Consider the following 25901-nt stretch of genomic DNA (forward strand, 5'->3'; position numbering starts at 1 on the left):
CCTTCGGCTCCATATCGATCATGTTTGTAAATAGCCTTTCGCTGCCTGTATTTTACCCCTGCCACGTTTATTTGATACAGGTGGACAACTGTCGCCCAGTAAGTTCCTGTACGGTGTCAGCAGAGTGTGGGCGTGGGTGCGGGTGTTGCAGCTGAGCGGCGAGGAGCTGCGCGGCCTGTGGTGCCTGCGCGAGCTGCACCTGGGCCAGAACCTGCTGTCGCGGCTGCCCGACGGCGCCTTCGCGCAGCTGCCGGCGCTGCAGAAGCTCTTCCTGTTCGCCAACACGCTGGAGCAGCTGTCGGCGGGCGCGCTGCGCGGCCTGCACAACCTCACCACGCTGCTGCTCAACAACAACCTGCTGCGCGGCTTCGACGGCCGCCTGCTGGCGCACTCGCCCAGCCTGCTCAAGCTGTCAGTACACACAACCCTAACTGTACCGCGCTGCTGGCCTGCCCGGCCGTTAAGGCTGCTTCTTCTTAAGTTGCCAATCCTAAGATTGATTTGCAGCAGCTCTCCATTCAGTGCGATTGTCGGCCAGCCTCTTCAATTCCGTGAAACTTCTGCATCCTAGGTCCTGCATTATCTGGCTTATGTACTTTCTTCTAGGTCTGCCTCTTGCCCTTTTGCCCTCCACAAGGCCTTCCGTTATAGTGTGGAGAAGACTTTCATGTCTCAGAATGTGTCCCATCCATATATCTCTCCTCTTCTTGACCGTCTTCCAAAGAACTGGAACTTCCTCCGCTCTCTGCAGGACTTCTTCATTTGTCATCCTGGCCGTCCATGGAATTTTTAACATCCTTCGCAGACACCACATTTCGAATCCTTCAATCCTTCTTCTTTCGTCCTCTCCAAGTGTCCAGGTTTCGCTGCCGTAGAGAAGCACACTCCCAACAAAAGTCTTTATTAACCGCTTCCTTAACGACAGACTTACCATATTTGATGTGAGGAGTCCTTTCCTTTTATAGAATGCAATCTTTGCCTGATTTATTCTACTTATTACATCTTTCCTACTACGACCATCTGATGTTATTCTGCTTCCCAAGTAGACAAAGTCTTGTATTTCTTTCAGCTTCTCTCCATTCAGCCTTATATTCGTAATTGCTTGATTATTTTCTTTGCTTGCAACTAAGATTTTTGTTTTTGACTTATTAATTTTCATGTTGTACTGTGTAGCAAGAGTGTTTTCCATTTCCTCCAACACTACTTGTAATTCTTCCTCATTTTCCGCTAGGACAGCAATGTCATCCGCAAAACGCAGCATATCAACTATTTTTCCCTGGATCCTGATTCCATTAGCTTGTCCTAACTTTTCTCTGACCTCGTCCATTGCTTTCTGTATGTACATATTAAAGAGGACAGGGGACAGTGCACATCCCTGTCTCACACCCTGTTTAATTTTTGCTTGTTGTTGATGTTCCCCACATCTCACTATTGCCACCTCTTCTTTGTATATGTTCCATATCGTTCTCCTGTCCTTATACTTAGCTCCAGTTTCCCTCAATATCTGGAATAGCTTTTTCCATTCAACCTTATCAAAGGCTTTTTCGAGGTCAATAAATGCTATGTAGGTGTCCTTTCCTTTTTCCATTCTTTTTTCTATTATGAGCCTTAGGGCCATAATGGCTTCTCGCGTACCTCTCCCTCTTCTAAAGCCAAACTGGTCTTCTGTGAGCATGCATTCCACGTTCCCTTCAATTCTTCTGAGGAGGATGGTCGTCAAAATTTTTGATGCATGTGATGTTAGGCTGAGGATTCTGTATTGTGCACACGATTTTGCTGGCATTTTCTTTGGTAATGGAACAATAATACACTTTATGAAGTCCTCAGGCAGCTCTCCAGTATCATATATTTGGCAGATTAATTTATACAGCATGTCGAATAGGGGCATTCGACTCGTTCTGCACTGCTGGCCGTTAAAATTGCTACACCGCGAAGATGACGTGCTACAGACGCGAAATTTAACCGACAGGAAGAAGATGCTGTGATATGCAAATGATTAGCTTTTCAGAGCATTCACACAAGGTTAGCGCCGGTGGCGACACCTACAAAGTACTGACATGAGGAAAGTTTCCAACCGATTTCTCGTACACAAACGCCAGTTGACCGGCGTTGCCTGGTGAAACGTTGTTGTGATGCCTCGTGTAAGGAGGAGAAATGCGTACCATCACGTTTCCGACTTTGATAAAGGTCGGATTGTAGCCTATCGCGATTGCGGTTTATCGTATCGCGACATTGCTGCTCGCGCTGATCGAGATCGAATGACTGTTAGCAGAATATGGAATCGGTGGGTTCAGGAGGGTAATACGGAATGCCGTGCTGGATCCCAACGGCCTCGTATCACTAGCAGTCGAGATGGCAGCCATCTTATCCGCATGGCTGTAACGGATCGTGCAGCCATGTCTCGATCCCTGAGTGAACAGATGGGGACGTTTGCAAGACAACAACCATCTGCACGAACAGTTCGACAACATTTGGAGCAGCGTGGACTATCAGCTAGGAGGCCATGGCTGTGGTTACCCTTCACGCTCCATCACAGACAGGAGCGCCTGCCATGGTCTACTCAGTGACGAACCTGGGAGCACTAATGGCAAAACGTTTTTTCGGGTGAATCCAGGTTCTGTTCACAGCATCATGATGGTCGCATCCGTGTTTGGCGACATCGCAGTGAACGCACATTGGAAGCGTGTATTCGTCATCGCCATATTGGCGTATCACTCGGTGTGATGGTATGGGGTGCCGTTGGTTACACGTCTCGGTCACCTCTTGTTCGCATTGACGGCGCTTTGAACAGTGGAAGTTACATCGCAGATGTGTTACGACCCGTGGCTATACCCTTCATTCGATCCCTGCGAAACCCTACATTTCAGCAGGATAATGCACGACCGCATGTTGCAGGTCCTGTACGGGCCTTTATGGATACAGAAAATGTTCGACTGCTGCCCTGGCCAGGACATTCTCCAGATCTCTCACCACCTGAAAACGTCTGGTCAATGGTGGCCGAGCAACTGGCTCGTCACAATACGCCAGTCACTACTCTTGATGAACTGTGGTATTGTGTTGAAGCTGCATGGGCAGCTGTACCTGTACACGCCATCCAAGCTCTGTTTGACTCAATGCCCAGGCGTATCGAGGCCGTTATCACGGCCAGAGGTGGTTCTTCTGGGTACTGATTTCTCAGGATCTATGCACCCAAATTGCGTGAACATGTAATCACATGTCAATTCTCGTATAACATATTTGTCCAATGTTTACCCATTTATCATCTGCATTTCATCTTGGTGTAGCAATTTCAATGGCCATCAGTGTACTTACACAATATAGTAGGATGATATACACTCCTGGAAATGGAAAAAAGAACACATTGACACCGGTGTGTCAGACCCACCATACTTGCTCCGGACACTGCGAGAGGGCTGTACAAGCAATGATCACACGCACGGCACAGCGAACACACCAGGAACCGCGGTGTTGGCCGTCGAATGGCGCTAGCTGCGCAGCATTTGTGCACCGCCGCCGTCAGTGTCAGCCAGTTTGCCGTGGCATACGGAGCTCCATCGCAGTCTTTAACACTGGTAGCATGCCGCGACAGCGTGGACGTGAACCGTATGTGCAGTTGACGGACTTTGAGCGAGGGCGTATAGTGGGCATGCGGGAGGCCGGGTGGACGTACTGCCGAATTGCTCAACACGTGCGGCGTGAGGTCTCCACAGTACATCGATGTTGTCGCCAGTGGCCGGCGGAAGGTGCACGTGGCCGTCGACCTGGGACCGGACCGCAGCGACGCACGGATGCACGCCAAGACCGTAGGATCCTACGCAGTGCCGTAGGGGACCGCACCGCCACTTCCCAGCAAATTAGGGACACTGTTGCCCCTGGGGTATCGGCAAGGACCATTCGCAACCGTCTCGATGAAGCTGGGCTACGGTCCCGCACACCGTTAGGCCGTCTTCCGCTCACGCCCCAAAATCGTGCAGCCCGCTTCCAGTGGTGTCGCTACAGGCGTGAATGGAGGGACGAATGGAGACGTGTCGTCTTCAGCGATGAGAGTCGCTTCTGCCTTGGTGCCAATGATGGTCGTATGCGTGTTTGGCGCCGTGCAGGTGAGCGCCACAATCAGGACTGCATACGACCGAGGCACGCAGGGCCAACACCCGGCATTATGGTGTGGGGAGCGATCTCCTACACTGGCCGTACACCACTGGTGATCGTCGAGGGGACACTGAATAGTGCACGGTACATCCAAACCGACATCGAACCCATCGTTCTACCATTCCTAGACCGGCAAGGGAACTTGCTGTTCCAACAGGACAATGCACGTCCGCATGTATCCCGTGCCACCCAACGTGCTCTAGAAGGTGTAAGTCAACTACCCTGGCCAGCAAGATCTCCGGATCTGTCCCCCATTGAGCATGTTTGGGACTGGATGAAGCGTCGTCTCACGCGGTCTGCACGTCCAGCACGAACGCTGGTCCAACTGAGGCGCCAGGTGGAAATGGCATGGCAAGCTGTTCCACAGGACTACATCCAGCATCTCTACGATCGTCTCCATGGGAGAATAGCAGCCTGCATTGCTGCGACAGGTGGATATACACTGTACTAGTGCCGACATTGTGCATGCTCTGTTGCCTGTGTCTATGTGCCTGTGGTTCTGTCAGTGTGATCATGTGATGTATCTGACCCCAGGAATGTGTCAATAAAGTTTCCCCTTCCTGGGACAATGAATTCACGGTGTTCTTATTTCAATTTCCAGGAGTGAATATTGCATGTAAGGACCACAAATATAAGACACTACAAATTAGGGCTCATAGGGAGGAATATAGATAGTGGAATTTCCCTGGCTCTATTTGCGAGTGGAACAGGAAAGGGAATGACAAGTAGTGGCACAGGGTACTCTACACCACACACCGTACGGCGACTTACAGAGTAGCTACGTAGATGTAGATGTAGAAACTCTGTAGACGCAACTGCGAGAGAATTAAGTTTATCAAGTGAGGAACTCACTAAAATTAACATCAATAACTAATAAAAAAAGCACATTCTCGGTACTAAAATAAGCGTGCAATGTCTTCACTTGTTGATCACTTGCTGTTCCAAAATGCGCATAATTTCTCATTTCATCAGTTATCGTTAGCCATTACATATTAAATTCTTCCATCGGACAAGTCTGTAGTGAGTGAAATAACAGGGTAGATAATGAAGTTTTGCATAATAACAATACGGAAAAATAGTCTCCTCCTTGTGTGCTATCATTTGTCAAAAGTCATTTGGAAGTCTGAAATGGTTTATGAAATATGAGGAATGTTGTGCATGTTTCATTCCAGCTTGCCGCTGGCATCTACAGTCACAAATGTGTGTGCTACATCAGATCAGTTCTCTCGAGATTGGTGACAGATAGAGGCCTGCAGCCAAGTCCAAACAAAAATTCAATACGTTGTCTGAATTTCATATGCAGCAACATATTATGTAATATGCATCAAACACAAAATCGTAGCGCCCCCTAATTTCCGTTGAAATCTTTTTAGAATTTTGCGCATTGTCTTACTTAAATGGAAATATCTCAGTAACAATGACCGTTAACGAAATGATGGGCACATCATCATGAAGGTGACATATGAAGCTATAAGTAACGCAAAAATGATTTTTTGCCAAGTAGTTTCTGTAAAGTTGTTTGAGAAGAACTGCAGGTCATGGGTCACGATTCTGCTATCGCAGCGCATCGGCAATCGGCCTTAAGTGGGCAAACCCTCACCTTATGCCTGGCACTTCGTTGGAAAAGTGGTCACTGCACATTGACCACAGTATCCTGTGCAGACTCGACAACTCACAACAGCAACAAGGGTTCTAACACGGCTTGTCATGGAGTCGAAGTGAACAATGATCATATGGTGCGTCATCCCATGGTGTCAACATGCTGTCTTGCGCTATCGTGCTGAAAGGTAGCATCTCAGACATCTCGAAGGTATGATAAGGTTGGTACACTTTCTGCAATTTATTTATTGCTCAAGAGTTCGAAGAGATGGACCCAAATGAAGATTAAGCACCATTAGCAGACGTAATTGCAACACGTGACACTTCCAACAGCCGATCTTACTGCAGCAGACCAGACCATTCCGTCTGCTCGGCTGCGTTCCAACCAGACGTCCCAACCAGCATTACACTCTTCACGCCCCGCGTCTTGTGTGACCGCGACGTCTTCTATCGAACCCAGGAGCCTTGGAAGCCAGAAGGCCACGGTCTAACACCGCACCGCTTCAGTGTACATCTCCCTCCGCTTCGTCCAGCGCCGTACTGTCAAATCGCCCCTTTCCAGCACAAGCGCGCCCTCTCGATGGCCAGTTCCGTACACCAGTATCTTTGTCTCAAAAACGTGCTACAGATAGGTCGGGGCACAGCTCAATGGCGAAGGGCCATAATACGTCAGAAACGTAATCGTTGCTGTGCAAATTACCGGCTATTCGAATTGTTGTAACCAATGGCACTCCGTAGTGTCACACCAAGTGGCGGTCCAGTATGACCGTGACGAATGGAATTTGACAACGTCTGCTCTCCTTGGATACTCCACGTGCAGATAGATCCTTTTTGATGCTGTATGCACAACCAGTGCCGACGGAAAAGAAATCGTCGGACCACTCCTGTGAAAAGTAATCGTGGCGCAAAAATTGCGGCAGTGGTCACCATGCTGCCAGTCCGTGCTTGTCAAGACGGCGCCGCACTGTCCATGTGGATGCGTGTCTTGCTGAATACAAGACCATTTTCTGAAGCCAACTACCCACGATACGCCGTCAAGGTCCTACGTGGCACTGACAATAGCGCTCCCAAACCCATCGATTCCGCATTCGCATAACAACTGTCGGATCCCGACCAACAGAAGCAGCGATATCGCAAGACGATGATTCACAGTCTGGCTCTACTACGATTCTGCCACCATCAAATTCAGACACAGTAGACGTTACCCCTTCTTACGCGAGGCATAACGGTATCCTATCATAAACAGCTATCATTCAAATGCGAGTTGTAAATGGGAAACACGCTACATAATCTTTCCTTATATCAAGAGGACAGCATCAGATCGAAATGCAATTTATTGGACATAATGATACAGATGAGAGATTCATTTTGCCCTAAAAGAAAGACATTTATTTTTGTTCTTATGGGACTTAACTACTAAGGTCATCAGTCCCTAAGCTTACACGCTACTTAACCTAAAGTATCCTAAGGAAAAACACACACACCTGTGCCCGAGGGAGGACTCGAACCTCCGCCGGGACCAGCCGCACAGTCCATGACTGCAGCGCCTCAGACCGCTCGGCTAATCCCGCGCGGCAAAGACATTTAAACAGATGCAATCAGTACAAGTAGACAAGTACAGTGGCCCATCGATAGTGCATGGAGTACCTCTTACTGCAGTACATGCCGCAACATGGTCCGGCATCGAGTTGATTAGATGTCAGAAGCATACCGGCCCGCAGATCTTGAACACCTTCAAGACATGTACAGAGTGACAACCGGCGTTCCATCTGGTCCCACACATGCTCTGCAGGGGACAAGTCCAGGGAGAAAGCCGGCCACGGGGGGTGGGAACATTAAGTAGGAAGGCTTGAACAACTCGAGCTGTATGTCGACGACGATTATCTTGCTGCAAAAGTGCCGCTGGTAGACCCCGAAGGCAAGGTCCCACATAGGACTGACAAATATCGTCAATGTAACGCTGGCCCGTTAAGGTTCCACGTACCACGTTTAGAGGGGACCACTCATCGTAGGCCATGGCCCGTCAGACCATTACCGCCGGCTGTGCTGGCGATGTTTCAACTCGCAGCGTGGCTGGAACTGTACCGTCCTCCAGACTGCCTCCACACCTGCATACGGTTATCATACGTTCCCAAAACGAATCGAGATTAATCACTAAAGCAGACGTCTTGCCAATCTGTGGCAGCATACTTCGATCTGGCTTGGCGCCACTGGTAGGTGGAGTCGCTGGTGTCTCGTTGTTAAAGACAGCACACGACAAGGGCGCTTGGACTGCAAATTCACGTTCGCAAGGCACGTGGAAATGGTTTGTGGAACAACTGGGACCCGCACATCTGCTTGTATCGTGCTGTAGGACCCCTGATCACTTTGCGGCGCGATCCTTCGATCCTCTGGCCCCTCTCCCCTCCTGGTCGCTCCACCCAGCACGTTGCACGTGCATGCCATCTCATGTCCCCTTCTCCCAACATTGTTGGAGCAGTCCCAGTGATCGACCTGGAGAAACACACGGCGTGCCGACCAGAGTGCTGTTCTCATGCCGATGACTCTCAAAGAGTCTTAACTGTGAGAAATGTCGTCTAACACGTCGACCTGGCTTCCTGAACATCCTAACGCCCTCCTCGAGTCGAGAAATGACCTCACATGTATGAGACGTCCACTGCAAGGTGTATGGGCATGCAGACGGGTGCCAAGTTTGGATAATTTGCACATCGGATCTCACAGTGCTTGTCTGCAAAGTTCGCCTTTGTACCTTTCTTCCCTCTCGATGCACTATTTTCAGTGTTCGAGAGTGTGCGTAAAGAATGCAGATGCCGTTACTTCTACCTACTTGGTATGGTTTTGCTTTAATGTATGTGTGCGTCTCTGTACCGCAATTCTTACTAATATGACGCTCGGTGCATGCCGCATTCATGATGTTGCAGTTTTAATTGCCAACAGTTTATTTACTAGCAAGAAAGTTACTGCTCTCGTCCACGAGAGTTACCTTTTAAGTTTTCACGATTGATATTTATCATAATATTGCTGTTTTAAAATTAATTATCTGTGTTTGATACAATAACGGCAACGGAGAAACAGAGCGAACAGTTTGCGTGTAGTGCGCGATTCAACAAAACAATGTTCTGAAGGTATGGAAATTTCATGTCAACAATTTTGTCGTTTAACTCTTTTATGACTTTCGTTAATGTTTAATTCCGTGTCACTGCCACGGATCAGCTGGCCCAGCTTTGGGTAATATGTCACTCACTACGTGCAGTTGTCATTCGTCGTGGTCGTTCTTCCGTCACAGGTGGCTTTCGCGAGATCGAACAGAATCAGTTGTTAAAAAAAAGCATCGATTTCGTGCGTAACATGACAAGAGAGCATCTGCATGTGTCGTACCGTGAGACAGATGCTTATCGAAGTGGGCAGTACGTCCGATTTTGCACGAAGATTTAGCGGTGAAAAAGACTTCCTCCCGAAGGATTCCGCACAATTTGACCGAAGCTCAAAAACAGGCCCTTGTTAGTTGGTCTAAGGCATTGCTCACAAAATTATACCGAGGAGATGCAAAATCCGTATAGACTATCTGATCAAAAGTAGCCTTTCCGGACACCCATCTGTACGACGGAGTTGACCGCTACATGTCACGAGTGGCGCAGCCGCGAGTATAACTGCAAAGGCAGAATTTGTCGGTCAGCAGAACTCGTTATGTTCCAACGTCAAGTAGTCACTGGGTGTCACTTGAGGAACAGATCCATGAGGGACATTTAAACTCTTCTGAAGCTGCCCGATTCAACGCGGCTGGGAAGTTGGCGAAAGAACCAGCACAGCTAAAACAAGGCCAAGCGGACCTTGTGTACCGAAGGACAGGGATCGTCGAGTACTACGGGGAGGAGGGAGGGGGATTGTAAAGACATGAAATCAGTGGAAGCAATCACTCGAGAGTTCCAAAGTGCTACCGGGAGTCCAACTGACACACTGGCTGTGCGTAGAGAGTTAAGAATAATGGGCTGCAAGGGTCGAGCAGTTCCTCGTAAGCCACACGTTTCTGTAATCAGTGTTAAGAGATTCCTGAGGTGGTGTAAGAAACGCCGACAATGGACACTGGGTGACTGGAAACGAATGATTTGGAGTGATGAATCACGCTCTATCCTGGGACAATCAGGTTTAAGGGTTTGGGTGTGGTGAACGTCCAATTTTTGCAACACCAAAGTGAAGAATGAAGTAGGCGGTGCCACGGGCCGGGGATCTTTTTCGTAGTCAGCATGTGACCGCCTCGTTGCGCTCAATAAAACTCTAAATGTGGAACGATATGAACATTATTTACGGAATTACGTACTGTGTACCTGGAGACTTCGTCAGTTACAGTTCATATCATACTACACTGAAGCGCCAAAGAAACTGGTATAGGCATGCGTATTCAAATACAACAGGCAAAATACGGCGCTGCGGTCGGAAATGCCTCTATAAGACAAGTGTCTGGCGCAGTTGTTAGATCTGTCACTGTTGCTACAATAGCAGGTTATCAAGACTTAAGTGAGTTTGAAGGTGGTTTTTATAGTCGGCGAACGAGCGATGGGACACAGCATCTCAGAGATAGCGATGAAGTGGGGATTTCCCCGTACGACCATTTCACTAGTGTACTGTGAATATCAGGAATCCGGTAAAACATAAAATTTCCGACATGGCTATGGCCGGGAAAAGATCTTGCAAGAATGGGAACAACAACGACTGAAGAGAATCGTTCAGTGTGACAGAAGTGTAACCGTTCCGTATTGCTACACATTTGACTGCTGGGACATCAAAAAGTGTCAGCGTGCGAACCATTCAGCGAAACATCATCGACATGGGCTTTCAGAGCCGAAGGGCCACTCGTGTAGCCTAGATGACTGCACGACACAGAGCATTACACCTCACCCGGGCACGTCAACACCGACAGCGGACTGTTGATGACTGGAAACGTGTTGCCTAGTCGGACGAGTCTCGTTTCAAAGTGTATCGAGCGGATGGACGTCTACGGGTATGGAGACAACCTCATGAATCCATGGACCCTGCATGTCAGCAGGGTGGAGGCTCTGTAAAGGTGTGGCGCGTGATCAGTTGAAGTGATATGGGACCCCTGATACGTTTAGGTACGACTCTGACAGGTGAGCATACGTAAGCATCCTGTCTGTTCCTCTGCATCCATTCATGTCTATTGTGCATTTCGACGAACTTGGGGATTTCCAACAGCACAATGCGACACCACACAAGACCCGAATTACTACAGAGTGGCTCCAGGAACACTCTTCTCAGTTTAAATACTTCCGATGGCCACCAAATTCCAACATTATTGAGCATATCTGGGATACGCCCCCTCAAGAACCACGGACCTTGCCGTTGGTGGGGATGCTTGCGTGCCTCAGCGATACAGATAGCCGTACCATAGGTGCAACCACAACGGACGGGTATCTGTTGAGAGGCCAGACAAACGTGTGGTTCCTGAAGAGGGGCAGCAGCCTTTTCAGTGGTTGCAGGGGCAACAGTCTGAATGATTGACTGACCTGGCCTTGTAACACTAACCAAAAAGGCATTGCTGTGCTGGTACTGCGAATAGTTGAAAGCAAGGGGAAACTACAGCCGTAATTTTTCCCGAGGACATGTAGCTTTACTGCATGGTTAAATGATGATGACGTCCTCTTGGGTAAAATATTACGGAGGTAAAATAGTCCCCCATTCGGATCTCCGGCCGGGGACTATTCAGGAGGACGTCGTTATCAGGAGAAAAAAAACTGGCGTTCTACGGATAGGAGCGTGGAATGTCAGATCCCTTAATCGAGCAGGTAGGCTAGAAAATTAAAAAGGGAAAAGGATAGGTTAAAGTTAGATATAGTAGGAATTAGTGAAGTTCGCTGGCAGGAGAAACAAGACTTTTGGTCAGGCGAATGCAGGGTTATAAATGCAAAATCGAATAGGGCTAATGATGGAGTCGGTTTAATAATGAATAACAAAATAGGAGTGCGTGTAAGCTACTACAAACAGCATAGTGAACGCATTATTGTGGCCAAGATAGACACGAAGCCCACACCTACTACAGTAGTACAAGTTTATATGCCAACTAGCTCTGCAGATGACGAAGAAATGGAAGAAATGTATGATGAGATGAAAGAAATTATTCAGATAGTGAAGGGGGACGAAAATTTAATAGTCATGGGTGACTGGAATTCGGTAGTAGGAAAAGGGAGAGTAGGAAACGTAGTATGTGAATATGGATTGGGGCTAAGAAATGAAACAGGAAACCGCGTGGTAGAATTTTGCACAGAGCACAACTTAATCATAGCTAACACTTGGTTCCAAAATCATAAAAGAAGGTTGTATACACGGAAGAAGCCTGGAGATACTGACAGGTTTCAGATAGATTATGTAATGGTAAGACAGAGATTTAGGAACCAGGTTTTAAATTGTAAGACATTTCCAGGGGCAGATGTGGACTCTGACCACAATCTATTGGTTATGAACTGTAGATTAAAACTGAAGAAGCTGCAAAAAGGTGGGAATTTAAGGACATGGGACCTGGATAAACTGAAAGAACCAGAGGTTGTACAAAGTTTCAGGGAGACCATAAGGGAACAATTGACAAGAATGGGGAAAAGAAATACAGTAGGAGAAGAATGGGTAGCTTTGAGAGATGAAGTAGTGGAGGCAGCAGAGGATCAAGTAGGTAAAAAGACGACGGCTAGTAGAAATCCTTGGGTAACAGAAGAAATATTGAATTTAATTGATGAAAGGAGAAAATATAAAAATGTAGTAAATGAAGCAGGCAAAAAGGAATACAAACGTCTCAAAAATGAGATCGACAGGAAGTGCAAAATAGCTAAACAGGGATGGCTAGAGGACAAATGTAAGGATGTAGAGGCTTATCTCACTAGGGGTAAGATAGATACTGCCTACAGGAAAATTAAAGAGACCTTTGGAGAAAAGAGAACCACTGGTAAGAATATCAAGAGCTCAAATGGAAACCCAGTTCTAAGCAAAGAAGGGAAAGCAGAAAGGTGGAAGGAGTATACAGAGGGTCTATACAAGGGCGACGTACTTGAGGACAATATTATGGAAATGGAAGAGGATGTAGATGAAGATGAAATGGGAGATATGATATTGCGTGAAGAGTTCGACAGAGCACTGAAAGACGTGAGTCGAAACAAGGCCCCGGGAGTAGACAACATTCCATTAGAACCACTGACGGCCTTAGGAGAGCCAGTCCTGACAAAACTCTACCATCTGGTGAGCAAGATGTATGAGACAGGCGAAATACCCTAACACTTCAAGAACAATATAATAATTCTATTCCCAAAGAAAGCAGGTGCTGACAGATGTGAAAATTACCGAACTATCCGTTTAATAAGTCACGGCTGCAAAATACTAACACAAATTCTTTACAGACGAATGGAAAAAACTGGTAGAAGCCGACCTCGGGGTAGATCAGTTTGGATTCCGTAGAAATGTTGGAACACGTGAGGCAAAACTGATCCTACGATGTAACTTAGAAGTTTGATTAAGGAAAGGCAAACCTCCGTTTCTAGCATTGGTAGACTTAGAGAAAGCTTTTGACAATGTTGACTGGAATACTCTCTTTCAAATTCTGAAGGTGGCAGGAGTAAAATACAGGGAGCGAAAGGCTGTTTACAATTTGTACAGAAACCAGATGGCAGTTATAAGAGTGCAGTGAAGGAAACAAAAGAAAGATTCGGAGTAGGTATTAAAATCCAGGAGAAGAAATGAAAACTTTGAGGTTCGGCGATGACATTGTAATTCTATCAGAGACAGCAAAGGACTTGGAAGTGCAGTTGAACGGAATGGATAGTGTCTTGAAAGGAGGATATAAGATGAACATCAACAAAAGCAAAACGAGGATAATAGAATGTTGTCCAATTAGGTCTGGTGATGCCGAGGGAATTAGATTAGGAAATGAGACACTTAAAGTAGTAAAGGAGTTTTCCTATTTGGGGAGCAAAATAACTGATGATGGTCGAAGTAGAGAGGATATAAAATGTAGACTGGCAATGGCAAGGAAAGCATTTCTGAAGAAGAGAAATTTGTTAACATCGAGTATAGATTTAAGTGTCAGGAAGTCGTTTCTGAAAGTATTTGTATAGAGCGTAGCCATGTATGGAAGTGAAACATGGACGATAACTAGTTTGGACAAGAAGAGAATAGAAGCTTTCGAAATGTGGTGCTACAGAAGAATGCTGAAGATTAGATGGGTAGATCTCATAACTAATGAGGAGGTATTGAATAGGATTGGGGAGAAGAGAAGTTTGTGGCACAACTTGACTAGAAGAAGGGATCGGTTGGTAGGACATGTTCTGAGGCATCAAGGGATCACCAATTTAGTATTGGAGGGAAGCGTAGAGGGTAAAAATCGTAGAGGGAGACCAAGAGATGTATACACTAAGCAGATTCAGAAGGATGTAGGCTGCAGTAGGTACTGAGAGACGAAGAAGCTTGCACAGGATAGAGTAGCATGGAGAGCTGCATCAAACCAGTCTCAGGACTGAAGACCACAACAACAACAACAACAACAACAATCTGGGATACGTTGCAACGTGTTGTTCAGAATGGAAATCCATGCCATCATACTCTTACGGATTTATGGACAGCCCTGGAGAATTGATGATGTCAGTTCCCTCCAGCATTACTTCAGACATTAGTCGATTTCATGTCACGTGGTGTTGCGGCACTTCTGCTTGCTTGCTCGCGGGGTGGGGGGGGGGGGGGAGATACGCGATGTGTACCAGATTCTTTGGCTCTTCAGTGTAGCTTTATACAGATTTCATATGTACCCTAAATGCTACCCTTAACTCGCTTGGCTGTCAGATTTCTGATTTATCGAGTTACATTGTTTTTCAGGTCCATAGCAATTAAGATTTACCATAAAATGAGTCCCTGACTGGATCATTATCTCTATGGTCAGCCCCTAAGCAGGAGTGCCAGGTAACATGTTTTCCAAGTTTTCTTCCTGTAGATTTTGAAGAGTCTAAATATATCTGCATAGCAGCACCTGCTGGTTATGGTCCTCCGTGGAAAACGTTTCCCAGTTTCTCTACATGTGGTGTGTCACCTGCGGAGGCGCCCAATGAGGAACCGGCAGTCCACTTCTTGGGGGGGAGAAACGGGAACACAGGTTTGACGTGCTGGCATATGCAGCAGTGTTGGACATAACGGAAAATCAGACTAATCTCAATAAATTCAAAGATTCACATTTACGAAATTCTTATTACATCCGTTCTCGCATTTTTTGGGTATTTAAAAACTGCCTTCTGCAAAACACTATATGTTTCTGTTTCTTACACACTGTGTTTTGCAGACTCAGAAAAAATATAAAGAGGAGCTTTTAACCTCAGCAAGATTATAATGCTGTAATATTTACGCCTGTGAAAGTTAGACGTCAATAAAATTTGAGAAGGTGAAACTAAAAATCTTTGAGAGGTAAATTTTGAGAAAGTTGTTTTGAGGAATCCAAGATAAAACGACAGGTAAATGTCGAAAAACGCAGAAGTCTGTAGTTTATATGGGGAGCCAGACATTATATTCAAAATTAAATATAGGTTACTTGGTTTGTATGGATACACCCATCACTATCCGGACGGAAGGATAATCCTCCAACTGTTTACGGAACTCATAAAGGACAAATATTTCTCAGAACACCTCGCTTAATATTCTTTGACAACATCAGAAAAGATACGGAAATTCTATGAGCGAGGAAATGGAAAATTAAGTGCTAAGGCAGAACTTTCTCGTAAGGCACTTTAAAATCAACAGTTAAAAGCTTTCATAGCTAGCGAAGCTTGTTAATAATAATGATTTTCGAATATATTGACGAAAAAAATCGAAACACAAAAAAATAAGTAATGTAGAGAAATGAAATTTCAGAAATACATTTGCCTAAGTGAGATATGTAAGTGATTAACACTGCAAGATCACAGGTTAATCTAAGCACACGATAAGCAATTGCAAATGTGAAATGCTGGTACACTAATAATCGGTGTAGCCACCAGAGCGTTGAATACAAGCGTGCAGTCTTGTCTGCACTGTGTTACGTGTATACAGGTGCCGGATGTCAGTTTGTGGTATGCGAGTTCAGTGCCTACTGCACTTGCTCGGTCAGTACAGGGACGGTTAATGCTGTTTGCGGATGACGCTGGAGTTGATATCCTATACGTGCTCGTCTAGAGACAGGCCGAAGCAAACTGCGACACTTTGCGGAGCATGTTGGGTTATAACAGCCGTTATCCTGTTGGAAAACGCCCCCCTGTAATGCTGTACACGAATGGCAGCAGAACTGGTCGATTCACCAGACTGACTTACAATTTTGCAGTCAGGGTGCACGGGATAACCGCGAGGTGCTCCAACTCGACACGAAACGGCACTCCAGACCGCAGCTGCAGGTGCAGCTGCAGTGCATCTACATCTACATCTACATTTATACTCCGCAAGCCACCCAACGGTGTTTGGCGGAGGGCACTTTACGTGCCACTGTCATTACCTCCCTTTCCTGTTCCAGTCGCGTATGGTTCGCGGGAAGAACGACTGTCTGAAAGCCTCTGTGCGCGCTCTAATCTCTCTAATTTTACATTCGTGATCTCCTCGGGAGGTATAAGTAGGGGGAAGCATATATTCGATACCTCATCCAGAAACGCACCCTCTCGAAACCTGGCGAGCAAGCTACACCGCGATGCAGAGCGCCTCTCTTGCAGGGTCTGCAGCGTTACCAAATAACCCTGTGACGAAACGCGCCGCTCTTCTTTGGATCTTCTCTATCTCCTCCGTCAACCCGATCTGGTACGGATCCCACACTGATGAGCAATACTCAAGTATAGGTCGAACGAGTGTTTTGTAAGCCACCTCCTTTGTTGATGGACCACATTTTCTAAGGACTCTCCCAATGAATCTCAACCTGGTACCCGCCTTACCAACAATTAATTTTATATGATCATTCCACTTCAAATCGTTCCGCACGCATACTCCCAGATATTTTACAGACGTAACTACTACCAGTGTTTGTTCCGCTATCATATAATCATACAATAAAGGATCCTTCTTTCTATGTATTCGCAATACATTACATTTGTCTATGTTAAGGGTCAGTTGCCACTCCCTGCACCAAGTGCCTATCCGCTGCAGATCTTCCTGCATTTCGCTACAATTTTCTAATGCTGCAACTTCTCTGTATACTACAGCATCATCCGCGAAAAGCCGCATGGAACTTCCGACACTATCTACTAGGTCATTTATATATATTGTGAAAAGCAATGGTCCCATAACACTCCCCTGTGGCACGCCAGAGGTTACTTTAATGTCTGTAGACGTCTCTCCGTTGATAACAACATGCTGTGTTCTGTTTGCTAAAAACTCTTCAATCCAGCCACACAGCTGGTCTGATATTCCGTAGGCTCTTACTTTGTTTATCAGGCGACAGTGCGGAACTGTATCGAACGCCTTCCCGAAGTCAAGAAAAATAGCATCTACCTGGGAGCCTGTATCTAATATTTTCTGGGTCTCATGAACAAAAAAAGCGAGTTGGGTCTCACACGATCGCTGTTTCCGGAATCCATGTTGATTCCTACATAGTAGATTCTGAGTTTCCAAAAACGACATGATGCTCGAGCAAAAGACATGTTCTAAAATTCTACAACAGATCGACGTCAGATCGGCGGCTTTGGCGCGGCTCCTCAGCTGGTCTACTTCTGACCAACGCACGTTCGTCACTGGCACCGAGGGGGAACGAGCTCTCGACAGGGAACGTAACAGACCTCCAGCCTGCCCTCCAGTGACCTTTCGCTTGACGCCGTCGCAGGTGGTGGCGGCTTGGGGTCAGTGGAATATACGCTACAGGACATCTGGCTCGGAGCTGTCCTTGAAGTAACCGGTTTGTTAGAGTTTGTTCTCTCACTGTGGTGCGCATTGCTGCTGCAGATGCAGTACAATGCGCGATAGCCGCACGACCAACACGATGGTGTTCCTCTCGGTGGAGCCACATAGCCCACCGTACATTCCCGTGACAACCGCTGCCAGCAGTCATGCACGGTGGCTACATTCCTGCCGAGTCTTCTGCAGTTTCGCAGAAGGAATGTCCAACTTCTCGTAGCCCCATTACACGACTTCGATAAAACTCAGAGAGGTGTTGGTAACGGCGTCTTCGTCGCTTTAAAGGCTTTCTCGGCCACCATCAGCTCGACACGTTCAACCTCAGAGGCGACTAACGCCCACGACTGCTACGGCGAGTATACAAAGCAAACGTGACTTGCATCCTCATGGTAGCGCTATCGGCGCCACTCTTAGACGACTCGCGCGAGATTTGAACAGACATCATCTTAGTTGTAGAATTTTGGAACACGTATTATGTTCGAGTATAATGACTTTTCTGGAGACTAGAAATCTACTCTGTAGGAATCAGCACGGGTTTCGAAAAAGACGATCGTGTGAAACCCAGCTCGCGCTATTCGTCCACGAGACTCAGAGGGCCACAGACACGGGTTCACAGGTAGATGCCGTGTTTCTTGACTTCCGCAAGGCGTTCGATACAGTTCCACACAGTCGTTTAATGAACAAAGTAGGAGCATATGGACTATCAGACCAATTGTGTGATTGGATTGAAGAGTTCCTAGATAACAGAACGCAGCACGTCATTCTCAATGGAGAGAACTCTTCCGAAGTAAGAGTGATTTCAGGTTGCCGCAGGGGACTGTCGTAGGAGCGTTGCTATTCACATTATATATAAATGACCTTGTGGGTAACATCGGAAGTTCACTGAGACTTTTTGCGGATGATGGTGTGGTATATCGAGAGGTTGTAACAATGGAAAATTGTATTGAAATGCGGGAGGATCTGCACCGAATTGATGACGCACGGTGCAGGGAAAGACAATTGAATCTCAATATACACAAGTGTAATGTGCTGCGAATACATAGTAAGAAATATCCTTTATCATTCAGCTACAATATAGAAGGGCAGCAACTGGAAGCAGTTAATTCCATAAATCGTCGGTAAAGCAGATGACAGACTGAGATTCATTGGAAGAATCCTAATGAAATGCAGTCCGAAAACAAAGGAAGTAGGTTACACTACACTTGTTCGCCCACTGCTCGAATACTGCTCAGCAGTGTGGGATCCGTACCAGATAGGATTGATGGAAGACATAGAGAAGATCCAACGGAGAGCAGCACGCTTCGTTACAGGATCATTTAGTAATCGCGAAAGCGTTACGGAGATGATAGATAAACTCCTGTGGAAGACTCTGCAGGAGAGACGCTCAGTAGCTCGGTACGGGCTTTTGTTGAAGTTTCGAGAACATACCTTCACCGAGGAGTCAAGCAGTATATTGCTCCCTCCTACGTATATCTCGTGAAGAGACCATGAGGATAAAATGAGAGAGATTAGAGCCCACACAGAGGCATACCGACAATCTTTGTTTCCACGAACGATACGAGACTGGAATAGAAGGGAGAACCGATAGAGATACTCAAGGTACCCTCCGCCTCACACCGTCGGGTGGCTTGCGGAGTATGGATGTAGACGTAGATGTTTCAGATGTAGAAACACGCCTACAAAGTGTAGTTTATGCCGCACGACTCCTTCTTTGTGTTGCGATTTTCTTTCCATCTGTGTATATTCCATTCAAAGTCTTCCTTTCTGTATATAAAAAAGGAAAAGATATGGTACTTGTATTTTTTGCAGTCACGAAGAGACGTTGCGCGAGGATATGACTGGACGGTCCGCTGGCTTCTGTTGTGTATATGTTTTTGTGCCCTTTATTAAAACTGTACAGCAGAAGATCTGGTGGAACATATGGAGACGTGTACAATGATAACTGTCGCACTGCACTGTGTACATGAAATAAAGAGACACTCGGTTTTCTTTTTCGTTTTGGCCCGAAACTCATACAACCGAGAAACCCTGTTCAAAACATCCCAGACAAGACCAATGAAATATCAGGGTCACAGATAAACACCCAACGAGCAGTCCAGACGTGTACAAGCCTGAAGCGACATTCTGGTTAGTCATCATAGTGAGAAGACCGTGACGACGTTCACATATACCCAGCACTGACCGCAGGCTGTGAAGCCAGTGTCTTCATTTGGAGGCCAAAACCGAGAGGATTCCCTGAGAAACACTGGTGGCAGTACCTGGAGTCTTGCACTGCTAGCGCCCAAGGCAGTGTGACAGTATTGTGTAAATTGAAGGTGGAGAGGAGAAAGAGGAAAGAAAGATACGAAACTGATGATATCAGCTGCATCTGGACCGGCAGAGAAAACATGTGCCAGGCTCGGATTCGAACCTGGGATCTCCTGCTTACTGGGCAGCTGCGCTAATCACATCGACACCCGGACTCTGTGTTACTTGCAAATGCGAGGACTATCTTGGCACGGTCCTCAGCCGATCCCCATGCTCACCTATCGCCAGTAATTGTCCACAGTGTCCGTTCATGTCCTTCGCTCTTGCTAATTTTAGATTCCCGCTGGAGCTCGAATGTAAATGTGCATCTGCCCTGATGGTTGTGGAATCACAGCACACCGAGGAATCAACTGCATGAATGCGTGGCATCTGTTCATTTGGGACATGCCCAAAAGAACAAACACCAGGTGGAACCCGCGGCTGCGATACATATTATGTACATTCAAGGTTGAAGGGAGAAGAAAGGAAAAGAAGGGAGGTAACTGATATGTCAGCTGCATCGGGACTTTATGCGGAATGGCGAGCGACGAGTTAAAATGTGCGCCGCACCGGGATCCGAACCCAGGATCTCCTACTGACTAGGCAGTTACATTAACCAGTCCATCACCTGGATAACTACATCGCCAACGCACCGACCTTGCGTGTCCGTAGTCTCGTCGATTGCGACCCATATACGACTATCCTGAATTACGTCTCGAATCGACGCCAAAGAATCCTCGTAAATGCTGTTGACATAGTTTTTTCTAAGTGTATATTCCTTAGGAATATGTTTGCTTGGATAATTTTTAAATACTGGGTTATTTAATGTCCGTAAAGGTATGTCCAAACACGTCACGTCATAACATAAATATTTCGAGGAAGTAGAACATTGGGAGCCACTGGCTGTTACATCAGAAAAAAATTGTTGTTTGAATTCTTTCTTTCTTGTAATATTTAACTTACGTTTTGTGGTAGAATTGTGCTGTGATATTAGAAACCGTTGCTCAGTCGACACGGATTTTTCACAAGCATTACAAAACAGTACTTTACAATCTGCACTGAAAGACTGGTTTGGGAAATCTTCAGTATATTTTTTCACTCTGAAATACAACCGTTCCTTGTCCTTCGGCATTTTATGTGCATACAAAAAACCACACGCACACAGTCTGTGATACGCAATTTTTATGCTTGAAAGAACGTATATGCGTAAACAAGAAATGACGCTTAGCGGCAAACCTCGTCGTTGTCAACAGTGAGTGACACAGACGTGAAGTTATGCCTACTACTTGTGGAGGCGCGCGTCAGACGTTGCGTGTTGAACGAGACACTCGAGTATAACAGCGAGGAAACGTTTAAAGCTGCAGGCTTACTGTTCGCATCGCTGGCATGAAATAGCCCGCTTGATTGTAAGGCCTTACTGTTGCGCATTCCACTCGAATGATTAAATAGAAGAAGTGGAGGAACAGAAATCATGTAATTATCTACGACGAAGATGGTTTATAACGTATCGTCTGTAAACTTCTTAGTGAGCTCTTGCACTCCCGTTTCGACTGGTAGATTACACGGACGTCGAGGTTACCAACAACGTTTGCCATCGAAACAATGTGCGTTTTAGCTGCCTTAATTGAATATCGTGTTCATTATTACAAAGAAACTTGACAACAGCGTGTTTATAAATGTGCTTTCACGAAAGCTCGTAACCTTGGTGAGACATTTTCGCTACAGGAGATGACTGGTAGGGAACGGTATGTTCACAGCAGTGGACAACATGTCAAAAACTGCTACCGCCCCCCCTCCCCCCCACTCCGAAAACATGATTTCAATGCTTCACTGTCCGGAATAGCGTTTACTTTGTTCCCTCTTCCCATAACCTGTGGGAAGCGACACTTAAAGGTTTGCAGGCTATCTGAAAGACTTAGGGTGCTTTGCACGGTGTGATTTGTGTTTCCGGCTTGTCCATCCCGGGGCCAGGAATCGCGTTGTGAAGCATTATTTAATGAATTCTTTACTGCTGTTACGCCTTAAAAAGATCGGCTTCATATAACGTAGCGTTGGAAATATTGATTTATGCAATTCTGATACAAAGATATGGACTAAACTTTAAATATGAAAAATATAAACTAATCTTTGAAATATGGGAAAATATGGGAAATGAAAGTTACATTTTCAGACTCCAAATGTCATGAATTATGTAGAAAACTACAGAAAGAATGAAAATTACTTAAAACGAAAATATTTCTGTATATATTAAACCGGGCCCTAGTTGCGAGGTATGAATACAATTAAAGCATCCGCTATTGGGAGCATAAAGTAGTGGCTGCGTAATTACCGAGAGGTCCTTCAGTGAGAGCGAAGTAAAGCACCTTTTATCACGCGACCACGCCTTACACCACTACTTCACTATATCGCTAAAATGAACAGATAACTTGAATTAAAATTCATCAAAATTCTTATTTATCAGACTTTACGTAACCGTCGCACGCTTGCCGTGCGACTATCAGCATGGTTTCCGAAAACATAGATCATTTGAAGCAGAACTCGCACTTTTCTCGCTTGCCGTCATGGAAGCCATGGACTAAGTCAGTCAAGTCAATGGAGTATGTCTCGATTTCCGAGAAGCATTTGACTCAGAATCGAACACTTATTAGCTTATTGTCAGAAGAACGATAGTATGGTTTATGAAGCAAAATTTGTGGCTGTAATGAGGATTTTTGATAAATGAGGGCGTAGAATCTTATCATCGGCAGATATGGAATTAAATTCGGGTGTGGTTCACGGTAGTGTGGTAAGACCCCAGCTGTTCGTGCTGTTTGTTAATTATCTTGTGGACAGTATTAATAATATCCTCAGAGTTTTCGGAAATGATACAGTTATATTTAGTCCGACCTTGATAACATTTAAATGTGGTGCAAAGGTAGATAACTTACTTCATATTTTCGGAAACGTAAAACTAAGCATTTCATAAAACGACAAAAGTAATATTCTGTGATTACAGTAACAACGAGTCACAGTTGAAATCGGTCAACTCATACAAATTCCTAGGTACTTTCTAAGGATATGAAATGGAAAGATCACATAGGCTCAGCTGTAGGTAAAACAGGAGGCAGACTTTAGTTCGGTGATAGAATTCTAGGGAAATGAAATTAGTCTTCGAAGGAGGTTGATCACAAATCACTCGTGCCACCCATCCAAGAATATTGCACAAGTGTGTGGGACGGTACAAAGTAGGGCTAACACTTGATAGTGAACGTATGCGGAGAAAGGCAGCTATAATAATGTACTGCATCCTACTACGTATCTCTCCCGTAGGTTTCGTGAGGGCGAGATTAGATTAATTACAGCGTCCACAAAGGTATTTATACAGTCATTGTTTCTGCGCTCCATACGAGCCTAGATCGGGAAGAAACCCCAATATCTACTACTTTGGAAAGTGCCCTCTGCCAAGCACTTCAGAAAGGTTTGATAATGATGCAGTTTTAGGTGCAGATACAAAATTACTGAAAAGTTCTCTAACATTTGAAAATGCACTAACTCACGGTATAATGTAGGCAGAGAAGAATAAATTGAAACACGTGCCTTGCTGCAACCGAGAGAGACCTCTTGCGCACATCGTTTGGTGAGGATCGCGTCCTGAGCCCCCACGCCCGCCACGCTTGGCCTCGCAGGTCCCCAGACCTCAGTCCGTCCCGCGTGGTCATCGGTTGTGTGGCTGCCTGAAGCATCGAGTCTACCGCGGTCGTACGACCTCGTTGGGGATACGAAAACACAGCATCCGACGTCAGTTTTTCACCATACCTACCGATAAACCATACAGTGCTGTTCACAACTTTGTCCCTCGGCTACAGGGATTGTTGATAAGCGATGGCTGACTTAGCGAGCCTTTATTATAAAACACACCGTCTTTGCTAGATATCAGTTGTTCATGCTAGCTATTGTATTTGTGCAGATTGAAGCGACGAATGAAAATTTGTGCAGTGTAGCAGTGAGCACGTCAGCATAGTGAGCGGGAGCCCATGGTACCGTCCTGGTACAGTGGCTTTGTAGAAACGCATGGCCTACCCCAGCAGTCCAGATTCCCATTCACGCCTCAGCTCACTTGGTATTTCCCCAAAGCCGACCGGCAATGCAGAGGCCCTCTAACTGCATTGGAATATAGCACCTCGGCATCGAACGAAATGGAGGATCCTGCCTGAAATCCAGGCACGGATGCTTTCAACAGATGATAGTATAGAGGCCTTTTCATGTCCCAAACATCTATGATGATCTATCGCAGACTGAACTGATGAACGAAATTTTTTTTGAAAAGGATTGGGCCTCTTGCTCACTAGGCGGATGTGCTAACCATCACACCACACTGGCACAACTGCAAGGACTACCCGAGCACGCATCATTCCTCAGTCCATATTGCCACTCGTGCCTCAGCCCACTTGGTAGGGACGGCACCATGTATGAAACGTCCCCTTAGAAAAATTATACATGACTGTCCTTAAACTGACACACAATATTTTTAGCGCAACGCAATCTGACTTTCAAAAATCCCTACAAAAGAATGGCCCTGACTAACATTAACCTATACGTTTCACAAATCACTTGCCTCACAAAAATCTTGGTTAATCAAACTACTGCAATACAGCGAGCGCCACTACTGCCAGCTAAATAAAAGATTCAAACTACGGAAGGCACTAACTACTGATAGGCATAGTTAGCAAATGAAAGATTTTAATAGAGAACAAACAATGTATGTACCTTAATAGTGTTGGAAAATCATAATATACATAGCAGTTCATGACATCCAGTCTTACAAATTTCAAAACTCCGCCACTTCTCTCCCCACATCCACCACTGCTGGCGGCTCACCTCCAACTGCGCAACGCTACGCGCTGTTCACATCCAGCTGCCCAACACTACAATGGCAGACAACAATGCAAACTAGCCACAGACTGCACACAGAACAGCCAGTGATTTTCATACAGAGCGCTACGTAACGTTGCCAATAAGAAAACCTAAACAGCCTACTTACACATGCTACTGTAGTCCTTGCAGTTACGCAAAGTCACTGTGTCAGGGTTGCGTAGTGGCTAACGCATCTGCCTATAATCGGTTCATCATAACAATGAACCTGATGTAAACAAACACAAACGCGATGAGTGGTCAGAAGCCGCAGCACACGTACACTGGTGGTGTTACGCTACTTATGTATTAGATATCTTATTACTAAGTTACGTTAAATGAAACTTTGAGATATTCAAATGTATTAATAGTCATCAAGGTTTTTCTTGAACGCGCCTTAGCTACGTAGTTTTCATTTCAAAAATCGTGTACAGTTAGAGCCTCTGCAGCGTTGTGCTCTGGTTGTTGCGCTGTTAATGTGTAGTATGAAAATGGCTGAGGCTACTTTCTGTTCCGTAGTGAAACTCGCGCGTGGAACACGGTTAAAAAGTGCCGAGAAATAGGCTGCTGTTCTTAATGTTTTTCATAAATATACGGTGACAATCGACTATGAAGCTCTGTATATACTGCAGTTGACATAAATATCCACGTCCAACGTACTCGGCACGGTAGCTCAGGGTGTTCGGTCAGAGGGCTAGCTGCTCTCTGTAATAAAAGTAACTGAGTTCATGGATCAACAACGAACTGAAACGCGTGTGTTTCGACGTCCGCCCAGAGCAGATACAACGAACGGAAACGAACAAAATGAGATTAAAAAAAAAAAGCGTGTAGCGCAGTTGGGAGCAAAATGGAATGTACTGAATGAGGTAATTAGTGCGTTGGTTCAAACCTTCCCAGTGTCGTTTGTTTTTTCTCGTTCAGTTTGAAATACCTACATCTCGTAATTATAAAACTTATCATTTTTATGAATAATCCTCGTCTTCTTGTGTCTAACTACATATTGCACGCGAAATTCCTGTTTCCATTTCAAATACAAATCCTTAAGTATCGATATTTTATGAAAGTCTGTTCATAAAAGTTGTTTGAATTAAGAA

The 25901-nt window shown here is 45.7% G+C and overlaps 1 protein-coding gene across 1 annotated transcript in view; it reads left to right on the forward strand.

The window, feature by feature from the left end:
• LOC126101591 (carboxypeptidase N subunit 2) overlaps nt 1–25901 on the forward strand; it is a 213005-nt gene that overhangs the window by 153460 nt on the left and 33644 nt on the right. The window contains exon 8 of the mRNA XM_049912270.1: nt 152–411. Within this exon, the coding sequence (XP_049768227.1) occupies nt 152–411 (260 nt within the window). The remainder of the gene's footprint in view (nt 1–151; nt 412–25901) is intronic.

This window comes from Schistocerca cancellata, chromosome 9 (assembly GCF_023864275.1).
Source record: "Schistocerca cancellata isolate TAMUIC-IGC-003103 chromosome 9, iqSchCanc2.1, whole genome shotgun sequence".
NCBI classification, from domain to species: domain Eukaryota; kingdom Metazoa; phylum Arthropoda; class Insecta; order Orthoptera; family Acrididae; genus Schistocerca; species Schistocerca cancellata.